The 16,650-nt window shown below is 40.9% G+C and overlaps 1 protein-coding gene across 1 annotated transcript in view; it reads right to left on the bottom strand.

The window, feature by feature from the left end:
* Nucleotides 1-16,650, bottom strand: part of LOC122540015 (vesicle-fusing ATPase) — a 278,045-nt gene that overhangs the window by 178,747 nt on the left and 82,648 nt on the right. The window contains exons 9-11 of the mRNA XM_043675302.1: nt 6,218-6,417; nt 4,219-4,384; nt 1,921-1,995 (exon numbers count right to left, since the gene is read on the bottom strand). Of these exons, the coding sequence (XP_043531237.1) occupies nt 1,921-1,995; nt 4,219-4,384; nt 6,218-6,417 (441 nt within the window). The remainder of the gene's footprint in view (nt 1-1,920; nt 1,996-4,218; nt 4,385-6,217; nt 6,418-16,650) is intronic.

Genomic DNA, 16,650 nt, shown 5'->3' with positions numbered 1-16,650 from the left:
TGTTTTTATTGGAGAAAAGAAGGTTTAGGGGTGACTTGATAGAGGTGTACAAGATGATTAGGGGTTTAGATAGGGTTGACAGTGAGAATCTTTTTCCACGTATAGAGTCAGCTATTACAAGGGGGCATAGCTTTAAATTAAGGGGGGGGTAGGTATAGGACAGATGTTAGGGGTAGGTTCTTTACTCAGCGAGTCGTGAGTTCATGGAATGCCCTGCCAGTAGCAGTGGTGGACTCTCCCTCATTATGGGCATTTAAGCGGGCATTGGATAGGCATATGGAGGATAGTGGGCTAATGTAGGTTAGGTGGGCTTGGATCGGCGCAACATCGAGGGCCGAAGGGCCTGTACTGCGCTGTATTCTTCTATGTTCTATGTTCTATCACTGGGACCTTGGTATGCACTTGCACCAGTCCCTTAAGGTATCAGGACAGGTGGATAAAGTGATTCAAAAGACATATGGTATACTTCCATTTATTAATGGAGACACAGAATCTAAGAGCAGAAATGTTATGCTCGAACTGTGTAAAATGTTGCTTAGACCACAACTAGAATATTGTATGTAGAACCGAGATCCACATTATAGGAGAGATCTGAGAATACTGGAGAATGTGTAGAGGAGATTTACCAGGATGTTACATGGCCTGGAGAGAGATTCAGTTAAGAAGAGAAATCGGCAAGCTGGGGTTATTTTCCTTCGAGCAGAGGAGATTGAGGGGGGGAATGATTGAGATGTATAAAATTGTGAGGGGCTTAGATAAGGTAGACAGAAAGAAAATTTTCCCCTTGATGAAAGGATAAATGACTGGAGGCATAGATTTAAGGTAAGGGGCAGAAGCTCTAAAGATGGAAGGAAAATCTTTTTCACCCAGAGGGTGTTTGGAATCTAGAAGATACTGCCTGTGAGGATGGGACAGGCAAAAACCCTCATAACATTTTAGTAGTATTTAGACGTGCACTTGTGATGCCATGGCATAAGGGGTTATGGATGAAGTGGAAAATGGAATTAGAATAGTTAAGTGGTTGTTTTTGACTGGCCCCATATCTCAGGAAGGATTTTCTGGCTTTGGAGCATGTCCAGAGAAGGTTCACGAGAATGATTAGATTAGATTAGATTACATTACCTACGGGCAATTTAGCATGGCCAATTCACCCGACCTGCACATCTTTGGACTGTGGGAGGAAACCGGAGCACCCGAAGGAAACCCACACAGGCACGGGGAGAATGTGCAAACTCCACACAGTCAGTCGCCTGAGTCGGGAATTGAACCCGGGTCTCTGGCGCTGTTGAGGCAGCAGTGCTAACCACTGTGCCACCGTGCCGCCCACAATGGTGCAGGAATGAAAAGCTTAACATATGAAGATCATTTGAGGAGTCTGGGTCTATTTTGGATGGAGTGGAGAAGGATGAGGGCGATCTAACTGAAACTTACAGAATACTGAATGGACTGGACAGAGTCGATGTTGGGAAGATGCTTCCATTGGAAGGAGAGACTAGGAGGCGAGGGCATAGCCATAGAGTAAAAGGAAGACTTTTAGAACGGAGATAAGGAGAAACTTCCTCAGCCAGAGAGTGGTGAATCTATAGAATTCACCGCCACAGAAAGCTGTGGAGACCAGGTCATTGAGTATATTTAAGATGGAGATAGATAGGTTCTTGACTGTCAAGGGGATCAAGGGTTGCAGGGAGAAAGCAGGAAAATAGGGTTGAGAAGCGTATCGAATGTCGGGGCAGACTCAATGGGCTGAATGGTCGAATTCCTGCTCCTATGTTTTACGGTCTTATGATTCTAAGAAATTCAATTATATTTTAAATGTTATTCAGAATTCTGCTCTAAAACCACTGTTGGACTCTGAGCGAATGATCGAGACATATTTATAACAAGGAGGTTAAAAAGCATCCACCAGTGGACGAAACTTACCAATTTCCATTTTAACTTCCAATCGGCCAGGTCGAAGGAGAGCTTCATCAATCAAGTCTGGTCGGTTTGTCATTCCTAAAAATTGTAATAAGGCTTAAGTTAAAGCCACTTTCAATACAAACGTGAAGACAAAACCAAAAAAAGTCTTAATACTAGCCACTCAGTCACTGAAATCTAGCTTGTTGGCAGATGGAGTACAGTACTGATCATTGTCCTTTGGCAAATAAATTTAATATAAATTGGACATTAATGTCCATTTGGCTTGTTTTACGTGTTGGTTTGTTCTTGGAATGTGAGCATCACTGGCAAGGACTGCATTCATTACCCATTGCTAACTGTCCTTGAGAAGGGGATGAGGAGTCATTTTTCTGAATTGCTGCAGTTCATTAAGCGTACCCATACCCCCAGTACTAAGGAGGGGGCTCCAGAATTTCAACCTGGGGACAGTAAAAAGGTACCTGGTAAAACTGACTTGTATAAATTTAAGCAAAATATGCCATATTAAAGCACCTACAATTTCAGGTTGCATTAACAGTTTCAGTTGTACAGCACAGAACCTAAATGGCTCTATCATGCAGAGATCTCTAACATTACAGTGTCATTCAAACAGAACTTGAAATACTTAAGTACAAATACAACTTCAGTAATTTAAAACCGATTGGGAAACAGACTGTGCTTTCTGATTTTATTTCGTTAAAAACTACTTGAGAATCTTAAATAATGTTGAAGAACCCACAGATGTATTTCACTAAAAGCGGAGTTAGAAAATCATTGCAAATATAACAACAGCAAAACTAAACATGCCAACTATTTTGCTTATATTACTACCTTAAGGAAAACATGACCAAACTGGGAACCACAGAGAAAGTAAAGCTCAAGATGGCGGTGAAGTAGGGCTTCTGAATCCGGGGCACATCGACTCCATCCATTTTTCTTTTTTGTTTCTTTTTATTTCATTTCTTTCCTTTTTTTGTCTCTTATTTTATTTACCTCTGGAAGAGCACAGTCGCAGCAACAGCATCAGCAGTGGCGCGCAGGCCCAGCGCGAACCCGGGGCGCTCAGCGAGCAGGTGCAGCGCAGACTCTCGGGACACTCGGCAAGTGGGCCCAGCACGGACTCTCGGGACAATCGGTAAGTGAGTCCAGCATGGATTCTTGGGTCGGTCGGCAAGCAAGCCCAGCACAGACTCCGGACAGTCGGCAAGCAGGGCCAGTGCAGACTCTCGGGACGGTTGGCGACGGGCCCAGCGCGGACTCTCGGGGCGCTCGGTGAGCGGGCCCTGTGCGGACTCGGTGTTGGAGTTAGAGAGTTTATGTTCCAGGTGTCTTCTAAATTGACCATGTCAGTCCTAACGCCGAGTCATGGCTGTTGCAGCGGAGGCTGCATCCAGGACAGATTCATGGAGACACCAGGTCTGGGCCCAGTATGAGACCCTGTGGCATCAGCAATGGCTGAATGGTTGAGGTGAACCTGAGGCTTGGCGGTGCCAAAATTGATTTTGGGTTGCAGCATTGGCAACATCTGCATTGGCAAGGGTGTCACTGGAGGTGATAAAACCTGAAGAGCGAAGACTTTTGTTCCAACAGTACCAGAGGGGACTCCAGCCTGGCCACTAGGCCCATGGTGGAGCAGTGAACAGGGACTGTAAAGTTGAACACTTTTGCTTTCTTTCTTTATTCTTCTGCCTTTATATTCAATGCTTTGTTTCATTTTTCTGCATTTTAAGATGCCACCAGAGTGATGATTCCAAACAACATTTTTCATTTTATTTTGTACAAAATACATGTGACATAATAAATCAAATCAAATCAAAATAAAGCCAGTACTTCAAGAATTACAAAGGGTATGGGGAACATTACATGATTTAGCTAGTAATTTGGAAGTATTTTCTTTAGATGTTGCTGCCATATTGTGTGGGCAAATGCAGTTGATGCTGTACATAACATTTTCAAAAGGCATCGGATAAAATCCTGCAATGGTAGTCAAATGACAAAACGAAAAACAGATTCAGAGGCAAAAAAAAAAATTAACTGGGCAATTAATTTAACTTCTTCAATAAAATTAGCAAGCATAGTGTACTTGAATATTTTTCAAGAAACTGTACTGAAAAGGACAAAACTGCTAGTACACTGCTAAGAAATAACATATTTAGCAATTCAGTAGTGTTGATTCTATCAGATCCCGAGTAGATGGAGTAAGGAAACCACAAACAAAATTTCTGCTTCACAACTCCATTCCCATCATGGAAAATACCCACACACTGCTATAAGGTAGAGAGGCCAACTTGCAGCACCTACCTATAACAAGGATGTTATTCAGTTGCTCCACTCCATCTATTTTAGAAAGCAGCTGATTGACAACTGTGTCATGCACACCCGTGCTGCCTGCCATGGTCCCCCTCTGCTTGCAAATGGCATCTATTTCATCAAATATGATGATGTGTAGGCCGCTGTTTGCCCCAAGCTGTGAAAAGACAAACCACGTAAACCTTTGGAATGAAATGTGAAGAAGGTGACTGGTATGAAGTTAAAACCCACAGTGTGGATATTGTTCTGGAAATCTGTCCTCACACTGGCGATCTGCCTTGACACTGGTTCAGACAAGGGCTGACCTTTTCAAAAAGTAGCTCTCATCCAACACAGATGCATCAAACTTATCCTCCATTGTCCAAAATAGTAACCAAAATACAACTAAATCAAATCTAATTAAAAACAAAAAAGTCTTCAGAATCCATTTTGACTGAAGTTGACATGACAGACTTGAATGGCAGAGCACTTATCAAAGATTCAAGGATCTATTATGTACCAAGAAATACTGCACGTGGGATGTTTAAATTCCCAGGAGTTTGTAAAACCTACCCCAGAAAATCCCTCAAGCACTTGAAAATAACCAAATGTCACATCATTCCTCTCACCAGTAGCAGAGGCTTAAATGTAAATTAAGATGTGGTGGTGCTGATGTTGGAATGGTGTGGACAAAGTCAAAAATCACATGACACTGGGTTATAGTCCATCAGGTTTATTTGAAACATCAAGCTTTTGGAGCCTGAGGAAGGAGCTGGGGCCCCGAAAGTTTGTGGTTTCAAATAAACCTGTTGGACTATAACCCGGTGTTGTGCGATATTTAAATGAAATGTAAATTACTTCAAGTTTCAAACATGACGAGACCAAGGCCTGGTATTGTGAATGGATCAGAGGAGCAGTAAAATCGACGTTTCGGGCAAAAGCCCACACCAATCAACCACACCACCCTGTGGCCCAACATTTCAGCTTCCCCTCCCACTCTGCCGAGGACATGGAGGTCCTGGGCATCCTTCACCACCAGATGCCTGGAGGAAGAACACCTCATCTTCCGCCTCGGAACACTTCAACCCCAGGGCCCACTCCCACCATCCTCTAGCTTACCTCTCCACCCTTCAGGCTCTCTGCCTTTATTCCTGATGAAGGGCTTTTGCCCGAAATGTCGATTTTACTGCTCCTTGGATGCTGCCTGAACTGCTGTGCTCTTCCAGCACCACTAATCCAGAATCTGGTTTCCAGCATCTGCAGTCATTGTTTTTACCTGGTATTGTGAATGTCAATAATGACAAAAATAAAATTGTCAACACAACTTTCAAAAGTTCAATTTTATTGGGAAGTCTGTTTTAGTTCTGACCCAGCTTAAGTTGAAATTGTTATACTTAATAAACTTTTACTTATACATGAAAACTCTTTCCTGTATTTAAGTAGAAATTTAAATTAGCCATTGTTACAAAACATGGAGGGGGGTCTTAGGCCACAATATTATCTGTTTTATCTAAGAAACTGTACTCTATGAAGAAATGTTCATAGTGGGCGGCACGGTGGCACAGTGGTTAGCACTGCTGCCTCACAGTGCCAGAGACCCGGGTTCAACTCCTGCCTCAGGCGACTGACTGTGTGGAGTTTGCATGTTCTCCCCGTGTCTGCGTGGGTTTCCTCCGGGTGCTCCGGTCTCCTCCCACAGTCCAAAGATGTGCACGTCAGGTGAATTAGCCACGCTAAATTGCCCGTAGTGTTAGGTAAGGGGTAAATGTAGGGGTATGGGTGGGTCGCGTTTCGGCAGGTTAGTGTGGACTTGTTGGGCCGAAGGACCTGTTTCCACACTGTAATGTAATCTAATCTCATCTAAAATGCTGAACATCACTGCTGACTGATTCTCTCTTTAATTCACTTCATCTGAAAACAGTAATGCAATGTTCTCCCTTTTTTAAAATGCCAGGTTATTATTTCTGCACAAAATTAAGAACTACAATTCACCAAGACTCCGAATACTAACCCGCCTCTGCTCTTCCTCTGCATCTGCAAAGAGTTTACGAATGTTTGCTTCAGATTCACCCACATATTTGTTGAGGATTTCAGGGCCATTTACAACCTTGGGTTCTCGAGCATTCAACATTTTCCCAATTTGCCGGGCCATTAAGGTTTTCCCACATCCTGGTGGGCCATAGAGCAGAATACCTTTCACGTGTTTACAACCTATAAGACAAAGACATATTGGAGGACAAATGACCATAAGAAACTAGTTGGTGTATCAATTTTCACAAGTGAAATAGGTAAGATAACTAATTTCCCTTATTGCAAATTGATATTCAACAATGCCTATTCAATTCTAAAAGTCTAGAGAAAGTAGAGTTTATACAATGTGTACACAACTTTCTTTTTAGGCATTAAGTGAAATAACTCAAAACAGTTGGATTTAATAAAAGGAAAACTAATCAATATAAGTGAGAGTTCAATACTTAATGTTACCTAGTCAACAATGATCACAAGACAATAAGGTTTCATAAAAAGATTGATAGAAACAAAATGATCAAAGTAATAAACTGGAAGCAAGCTCATTTCAGTGGCAAGTTACCAAAATGAACTGGAAAAAAAATCAACAAAGAGACAGAACAGCAATGAGAAAGACTTGCAAATGGCAAACTTTCAAATGAACTTGAATATAGTGTTATGATCCCAGTACTTGGTAATACAGGACATCAGATCACAGAGTGAAACTAGTGTGATAGATCACAGTTTAAGTTTTCCAGGTGGTTATCGTAATGATGGTCACTAAAGATATTCACGAGGCTGCCAATGTTCTTTAATATAAGAACATAGTTGTTATACAAAAAAGTTAACATAGAACAGAGAACAGTACAGCACAGAACAGGCCCTTCAGCCCACGATGTTGTGTCAACCATTGATCCTCATGTATGCACCCTCAAATTTCTGTGACCATATGCATGTCCAACAGTCTCTTAAATGTCCCCAATGACCCTGCTTCCAAAACTGCTGCTGGCGACGCATTCCATGCTATCTCAACTTTCTATGTAAAGAACCCACCTCTGACATCCCCTCTATACTTTCCTCCAACCAGCTTAAAACTATGACCCCTCGTGCTAGCCATTTCTGCTCTGGGAAATAGTCTCTGGCTGTCAATGGCTCTCATTATCTTGTAAAGAAAGATCTTTACAAACAGCAAAGTCGCAAACTGTTTGCTAGCAATACCTTTTATTGACACAGAAGGCCAGAAAAATGTCACACTGATCTCAACTTTTTCCAGTTCTCCTTCTTGAACCATGGAAGCCATTTTATAACTTCTTTCCAGTTGCGCTGACCTGAACACCCTTTCCATTTTGATGGCCTAAATCTCATTTCAGTTCTGACAACTTTAATGCATATATACAAATTCCCAAGGGTAACTGTTATTCTGAACTGCGAACTTGATTCTTCTGAACTGGAGTCCAAGATTCTTCTGAACTGAAACCAAACTAAACTAGTGGCTTGGTCTGTTTTCTGTGCCATAAACTCAAAAATACAAACCGTTCATCAACTAACAGCAGAGGAATCCTTCTAGCCTACATGTGCCTTGGAAAATTTTGGCACGTACACTACAAGGAATGGAGATCTGGGGATATAGATACTTGAAAATTGTTTGGTTAATCAGATGTAGAGAAGCATTTTCCTTTTACAGTGGAAACCAGACTCGGTGGTCACAAGAACAGTCATTGGCAAAATCAAATGGGGAATTCAGGAAAAACATACTTTGCTCATGATTTGGAGGAGCCGGTGTTGGACTGGAATGGACAAAGTTAAAAATCACAACACCAGTTTGTAGTCCAACAGGTCTCAAAAGCTGGGGCTTACAAATAAATCTGTTGGATTATAACCTAGTGTCATGTGATTTTATACTTTAGTGTTTGGAATGTGGAACTGACTATAACAAGGAATAGCTGAGTCAAGAGCACAAACGCATTTAAGGGGAAATTAAGTCAATGCATGGAGAAGGAAAGACTAGAAGGTTACACTGAACAAGTCGGATGAAGGAAGGTGTGAGAAAGCACTTTCTGGTTTATATTGCCAGACCTGCTGAGCTTCTCCAAAACTTATGGTTTTGATTTCAGACTGAACATCAAGCTTTGGTTTCCACAACAGTCATTTCCTTTGGAGATCGTTCTTCCACAGTTTCCCACTTTTTAGTCCCCCAACCTTGCATTGCCCACTTTGAACTTCTTTCAAAAATCCACAACCAGGACAGGCCAAACAGACCCATTGTTTCAGCCTGTTCCTGCCCCATTCTATCTTGACTATTTTGTCCTGCCCTCATTCAATCACTTTCCAGTTACATTTATGATTCTTCATGGTGGAAGACCTGAATAATATCCTGATAATTCAAGACAGTGAGAGAGCAGAGGAGAGTGTGGTAGCCATCATACTCAGGGATAGTATTAGAAAAACTGAATGGCCTGACGGTGGATAAATCAGCTGCACCAGATGAACTACACCCCAGAGATCTAAGGGAGATGGCTAAAGGCATAGTGGAGGCATTAGTGATGATCTTTGAGGAATTACTCAAATCAGGGAGAGTCCCAGAGGACTGGAAAATGGCTAACGTGGCACACTTGTTCATAAAGGGAGTAAGGCAAAAGAAGGAAAGTTACAGACTGATCAGCCTAACGTCAGTCGTGGGCAAGATCCTGGTATCCATTGCGAAGGATGAGACTTGTGAATATTTAGAAATGTATGGTAAAATAGGGCAAAGTCAGCATGGTTTCATCAAGGGGAGATCATACCTGACAAATCTGCTAGAATTCTTTAGGGAAGAAACAAGCAGGTTAGACCAAGGAGAGCCAATAGATGTTACCTATTTGGACTTCAAGAAGTCCTTTGACAAGGTGCTGCACGGGAGGCTACTGAGTAAAGTTAGGGCCCATGGTGTCAGAGGCAAGTGCTAGCGTGGGTCAAAGCTTGGCTGCCTGGCAGAAAGCAGACAGTGGTGATAAAAGGGTCCTTCTCAGGATGACAGTCGGTGATAAGTGGTGTTCCACAAAGCTCAATGTTGGGACCATAACCTTTCACTATATACTGTAACAATCTAGATGAAGGAACTTAGGGCATTCTGGCTAAGTTTGCTGATGATACAAAGATATGTAGAGGGACAAGTAGCATTGAGGAGTTGGGGAGGCTGGAAAAGGATTTGGAAAGGGGAGGAGAGTGGTCAAAGGAGTACAAAGTGGGAAAGTGAAAAGTAATGCACTTTGATAGGAAGAATAGAGGCATGGACTATTTTCTAAATGGGGAGAAAATTCAGAAGTCTTCAGTGAAATAGATTTGGGACTTCTAGTCCAGCATTCTCTCCAAGTAAACATGCTAACTTTGCCCTATTTTACCATACATTTCCAAGTATTCACAAGTCTTATTCCTCACAACGGATTCCAGGATCTTACCCAGAACCAAGGTCAGGCTAATCGGTCTGTAATTTTCCTTCTTTTGCATTACTCCTTCTTTGAACAAGGCTTTCATGTTAGTGATTTTCCAGTCCTCCAGCACTCTCTCGGATTCTAGTTTAGTTAGGAAGGCAAATGCAGTGATGGAACTTATTTTGAAGGAACTTGAATATAAAAGCAGGGATGTACTTCTGAAGCACCATAAGGCTCTGGTCAGACCACATTTGGAGTACTGTGCATAGTTCTGGCCTCCATATCTCAAGAAGGGTGCTCTGGCCTTGGGAGAAAGTGAGGTCTGCAGATGCTGGAGATCAAAGTTGAAACTTTATTGCTGGAACAGCACAGCAGGTCAGGCAGCATCCAGGGAACAGGAGATTCGACGTTTCGGGCACAGGCCCTTCTTCAGGAATGAGCAGAGAGTGTTCAGCAGGAGAAGATAAAAGGTAGGGAGGAGGGACTTGGAGGAGGGGAGTTGGAAATGTGATAGGTTCCAACTCCCCTCCTCCAAGTCCCTCCTCCCTACCTTTTATCTTCTCCTGCTGAACACTCTCTGCTCATTCCTGAAGAAGGGCCTGTGCCCGAAACGTCGAATCTCCTGTTCCCTGGATGCTGCCTGACCTGCTGTGCTGTTCCAGCAATAAAGTTTCAGCTCTGGCCTTGGAGAGTGTCAAGAGAAGGTTAACAAGAATGGTCCCAGGATTGAAAAGCTGAACATAGGAGGATCATTTGAGGACTCTGGGTCTATACTGGATGGATTTAGAAGGATAAGGGGGGGGGATCTAATTGAAACATACAGAATACTGAATGGCCTGGACAGAGTAGATGTTGGGAAGATGTTTCTATTGGTAGGACAGACTAGGACCCAAGGGCACAGCCACAAAGGGAAGATCTTTGAAAACGGAGATAAGGAGAAACTTCTTCAGCCAGAGAGTGGTGAATTTGTGGAATTCATTGCCATAGAAGGATATGGAGGCCAGGTCATTCAGACTATTTAAGACAGAGATAAATAGGCTCTTGATTATCAAGGGGTTCAAGGGTTACAGGAACAAAGCAGAAGAATGGGGTTGAGAATCTTATCAGCAGACTTTAAGGGCTGAATGGCCTAATTTCTGCTCCTATGTCTTATGGTCTAATACATTCTTACTTATGGGGAAATCTGACACAAGAACTTTCTAGCGTGTTTCAACGTATATATTAGACAAATTTAGCAAATCGAATACTGGAAACAAACTGGCAGCTTATACATGAGTTTTTACCTCTGTGCATTTATTCATGTTGCAGTGTGCTGAGTACGCTATCTGATGTTTAGTGAATTGTGATAGTTGTTTATATAAATGTACATATTAGGAGCAGGGTTCTTGTGAAGGCCTGGGTTCAAGTCCCACTTGTTCTGGAATTGCATCCTAACATTTTTGAACAGGTTGATAAAAAAAACACCTTAAGGTGAAAGGAATTTATCTATATTCTTAGTTTGTGAAAGGTATTTTATTGTCAAACTAATCCATATATTAAAACAGTATCACTGTAGCCAGACTGTTGGTAGTTAGAAAATCTCTACTTGACCACAATGGTTGAAATGGTTCAACTCTATCCAAGGCAGAGCTTTTAATCCATTAATAAAAAGGGGCATCTTGGCTTATGGGAAGAGCACAGCAGTGGTTTTATTCTATCTTGTCCGCAATATCCTGGCCCCTTCAAGTCACTGCAATTAAGGTTCAGAAACCCTTGACAATGGATAAACCCTGGACGACTATCTAGCCACAATAAGAGTCACGACTGCAGTCATACTAGCTAATTTTACACAGAGATGAACAAGAAACAAAATCAGACCAGTCCTGCCAAATTAGTGTCAGGCACAAGCCATTACTAAGCACTAAGTGGCAATCTGATCCCTTTTGTATATAGGGAAAGTGTGTATGAAGGAGGATTGGGCGATGAGTGAAGTTCAAAGATGTAATAATGCTTAACTCCCAGCTAAGGCATGTTGACAGACTGCAACTAAACGATACACCGTGAAACAGTCAATCCCACATTGGCAATTATGGCACCACAATGTACAATTTGAAATTGATCATGGTTTTCAACAATAAATCCAAGTGATGGAGGAGCTCAACAGCAATACGTTTTCACTGGTAGGAAAGGTTTGAAAAACTGAGATACACAAATTTATGGTTTGCAGAATAATGAGGACAACATATTAATTGAATTTTGAATGCATATGATACTTTAAGCAGAACTGGTCTTAAATTCAGAACTGAATCGTACATAAAACTCGTGCTGAATCCCCATCCTACCTTCCCCAGAAACGTTTCAGTGGACTTTCCCAATTAAATTTAATTTCTAACTTTCATTAATAACAACAGAAGCTTGATTAAACTTTCAATTCTAGAAGGTTGCTTTATGTGCTTGCTGTATCACCAATTAATTTCTTAAAGACCAGCAATGAAAACTAGTCACTTGAACATTCAGCTTTCCTGAAACTGCACTGCACATTCATGTAGTATTAATTGCCAGTCTAAGATATCTCTCAAGTTTAAAACTCACCAATTGGGCATATGTGGCCACTGTACTAAAATCATAAAAATTCCTTCAAACAGAATAGACTAATTCTTTGCTTTCCCAATGCTTTCAATTCTTGGAGCTATTCAACACATTGGTCTAGTTTTCATTGTTAGCACTGGCCATCTTGTACTCACTAATGTACTGCTTAACTGGGAGATAGCATGCCTTGATTTTGAAGTTCTTTTTGATTTTCATATCTCACAAACCTGAGCTCTCTCTGCTTCTACAATTGCTGCATGTCCACATTTTCCTTGACTCCACTGTAGCTGGCTGCAGCTACATTGCACCTCACTTCTCTTTATGATATAGCTTAAAATTTTATGCTTACCAGCTATTAAATTACCTGTTCTCAAGTTAGCATGTCAAATAGAAATATAAACTAAGCCCAGAATCTTAGTACACGTTTAAGATTAGTTGTGATGCCAAAGAAACAAAGCATGGGAAAGTTGTATTAGATGTGTGAGAGTTTGGGTGTATATGTGCTGCTGAGTGGGATTGGTGGCTTTTGTTTTCTGCTGTCAATTTTAAACATATGTTAAAGGTGCTGACAATAACCATTTTCAAGAATGGAAAAGTTATCCAAATCTTAGAAAGGCACAGCACTGATCCAAGTGTATTTTATATCATTTTTCTTGCATGAAGGCTGCACAACCATTGGTAGAGAAACAATCTTGTTTTCTCAACAGTTACTTGTACTTCATTAATGGAGATGACCAATTAGAGAAGGGAAAACGGACAGCGAGTGAAAGAGTAGCCTCCATCATGCCTAGGGGCGGTCTATGTGAACCAAGTTAGGTACCTGTATGCAACTGCAATGGCTTGGGGGGACAAAAAAAGAACCAATTAAGCTAAATAAATAGATACTGAATCATAACGCAGATCATGGATCACTAGGCCAGCAAGGGAGATCTCCATATTGTTGTGGTTAAGATTAATCAAAATCACTAGAAGCAGATCCTCCAGATTACATGGTTGTACACCCAAATTTGCTGACAATATAAAAATAGGTAGGGATATGCTGTACTAAGGACATAAGGAATGTGCAAGAGGACATATATAGGTTGAGGAAAGGGGAAAAAGTCTTGGCAGGTAGAGTTTAAATTGGAAAAGTGTGAGGTCTTGCTTTTAGGTCAGAAGAATCAAAAGATGAACTACTAGATAAAACGGACAAACTCTAAAAGTGAAGCACAGAGGGATTTGGGGTTTCTTTTGCATGAAATCAAAACATTAGCACACAGGTGCAGAAAGAAATTAAAAAGGTAAATAGAACTTTGGTCTTTATTGCTAAGGGCCAGAGTTTGAAAATAAGCAAGTCTTGCTATAAATGTACAGGGTGTTAGTGAAGCTGCACCTGGAGCGCAGTGTACAGTTTTAGTCCTCATTTAAGAAAGAATATATTAGCATTGCGTGCAGATTCACTGGGCTGAAGGGGTTGATTTATAAGAATGGTAAAACAGGCTTTGACTTTATTCATTTTAGTTCAGAAGAATGAGTGGTGATCTTATTGAAACATACAGAATTCTGACTTCACAGTGTATATGTTAAGAAGATGAAGATGTTTCCACACGTGACAGAATCTCAAACTAGGAAACAGTTACAGAATAAGGGACAATCATTTAAAACTGAGATGAAAAGGAAGTTTTATTTTCCAGAGGATAGTGAATGTCTGAAATTCTCAATCCTTGACAGTTGTGGAGGCTAAACCAATGAAAGTATTCTAATGGGTGGTAGATTTGTTTTTGAAATATTTGAGAGCTGAGGGTTTGATGAGTTAGCACAAAACAAGAATTTAGCACAGAGATAAATCAACCATAATCTTGAATGGTGGAGCAGGCTTGAGGAGCTGAATTAGCTTACTCCTGCTCCCACCTTACTTATTGTGTGTGGGGGATCTTTGCTGCACACAAACTGACTACCACATTACAACCGTAACTGCAATTCAGAGGTATTTAATGGACTGAAACATTTTCGGGCTTCATCCTGGGTCACGAAAAGCTTCTTGCAGATGCAAGTTTTTCTTAGTGCACTCCTAATAAGTTAAAGCAAGTTGAATGGTGCAGCTTTGAGTTAGCAGCAGCATATTTGATCCATAATACTAATCATTTCACAGAGTCTCTTCCAAAACCTAGGTTGTCAGCAATATTAGAATAGGACTGAAGGTGGAACCAGTTTACATTCCCAGCATTTTACAATACTTATCCCAAGGTTTAATTTAGCAGGGGCTCAACGAGAAACGTGGGCTATTGTGGAGCTGCACAGGTCAGTTTTACTCTACAAGATGTTTTGGGGTAATTACTTGGGATTATGGCAAGACAAATATTACTCAGACACTAACAATGCCACTGCATCTAGGTTAATTGATGCACCATGACAGTAATCTGGTAAGCATAGTAATGCAACAGAATTTCTTCTAACTGTTGTGCGTGGAAGGAGAGCTACTAAAAAAACTCTCCATGTTAGTTCAATGGTTAACAGGAGAATGCAGAGCGCTGCTAATTAATCAATTTATAAAGATTATATCGAAACTCGACACTAAAAACAACTGCCACTTCAACACTTCGAATGCCATGGCTGACTAATATTGACAATTTGCCAAGGTACTGAAAAATGTATCAGCTGACAAGAAATATGCCAGGTACTTGAGTAATTAATGCTAATTTGACAGCAGGCTATTCCTATATAAAGGCGCTGACAAAGTTTCTCTCGATGAAAGCATGAACAAAAATTTTGAAAGAATTATTATACATTTGTTTTTGGCTAACTGGTGTTAATTAGTTTGAAGTATTGGCAACTCAATTTCATTGGAACCTTCCAGCTCTGAGTAAACCTACATCCAGAGTAAACCTACAACCTACAATCTTCTTAAATCTTGGAAACTTCTCTCACCTAGTCACCCAACAACTGAGAAAGATCGTATACTCTGTTGCATAAAGCATCAAGTTTAATTTTCTCCCTCCAAATTGACTCCCTATGTCTTATTGTGCAACACTTTCTCAGAAAACAGTTGGTAGTTTAACTGATGAAATCTGACAGACCATTCTACTATAGTGTGTTTCATAGCCAAAACTACAGTGAATAGGACCAGAGATCCTGATTCAATCTTTCCAGTGTTAAAATGAGTGATCATGAACAGAAAGTTTAGCTGATTTTTTACTTCCAGTTTTACATATAAAATTTGAAGAATCTGGAATAACGAGAGAGGAACTGAGAAACAAACATGGGGCACTGTAAAATGTAGGCATAGGGAAGGAAAGAAAACAAAACAGATTTGCACTTCCTTTCAAAACCTCAGGATACTTAGAAGTCCTTCACAGCCAATGGAGCATTTTCAAAGTATGAGTTTTGCAACTGGGTTGTCAATTTGTGAACGGCATGATTCCATAAACAGTAATAATGATTTGGCAGCTGGTTTCAGTGACACTGCCCAGAAAACAGGGTCTTCTAAATATCAACATGGTGCTTTTAACATTGATCGGCAGGGGAACATGGGGCCTTAGTTTGATGAATCAACCAAAAGACAGCACCTTGACAACCCTCATTTACTTGGTCTTCTTCCCATCACAAAATGTATGGAGGTCGACAAAAGATGCTTCAATCTCTAGAACCAAAGTATCAGACGACTCAGACAGCAATGACAAAATATGGCCTTTATCTGCTAAAACTTGACAACACAAGAAAGCTGGACTAACAACAAAGTGCTGGAAAAATGTAGGAGCTCTGGCAGCATCTGTGACCAGAGATACAGGATCAAAGTTTCAAGTCAAATAAGGCTTCTTCTGAACTGAAGCTAGGTCTTCAATGAAGAAGAAAAGTCACATTCAATGCAAATGTTAATTCTGCTTCTCACTCTATAATCCTATCAGATTTGCTATTTCACTTTTAAACAAGCTGGAAGCCCATTTATTGAATCTTTACAAATGCTGATCTCCACTGGGCCCTGATACATGGTATCTGAATCTGCTACTGCCATGTATAAATCTTTTCAGGGCATTTCATTTTTACTCATCTTGGATAATAATTCTTCAATCATCACTTCATCTAAATTGTACCCAATAAATAAGTTTTTGTTGAACTGAAGATGAATATAGGCAGAATTAAAGAATATTTAACTGATCACAGAAGCCCATTTATCTTTACCTTGTGACTAAGTTGTTTAGAGATGAACACTCTTGCAGCTGAGCAAAGATTTTAATCAGCTCTTCAATACCTCAACGTGTAAAAAAACACCACCCTTTGTTATGCTAAGCAATGCAGGCCAAGGCGACAAGCTAGAAACTACAGTTGACACCCTGACACAAATTCTGGATTAGTGGTGCTGGAAGAGCATAGCAGTTCCGGCAGCATCCAAGGAGCTTCGAAATCGACGTTTCGGGCAAAAGTCCTTCATCAGGAATAAAGGCAGTGAGCCTGAAGCGTGGAGAGATAAGCTAGAGGAGGG

This window comes from Chiloscyllium plagiosum, chromosome 33 (genome assembly GCF_004010195.1).
Source record: "Chiloscyllium plagiosum isolate BGI_BamShark_2017 chromosome 33, ASM401019v2, whole genome shotgun sequence".
Lineage (NCBI taxonomy): Eukaryota > Metazoa > Chordata > Chondrichthyes > Orectolobiformes > Hemiscylliidae > Chiloscyllium > Chiloscyllium plagiosum.
The sequence above is the reverse complement of the archived record's forward strand: the minus strand, read 5'-3'. Positions and strand labels throughout refer to the sequence as shown.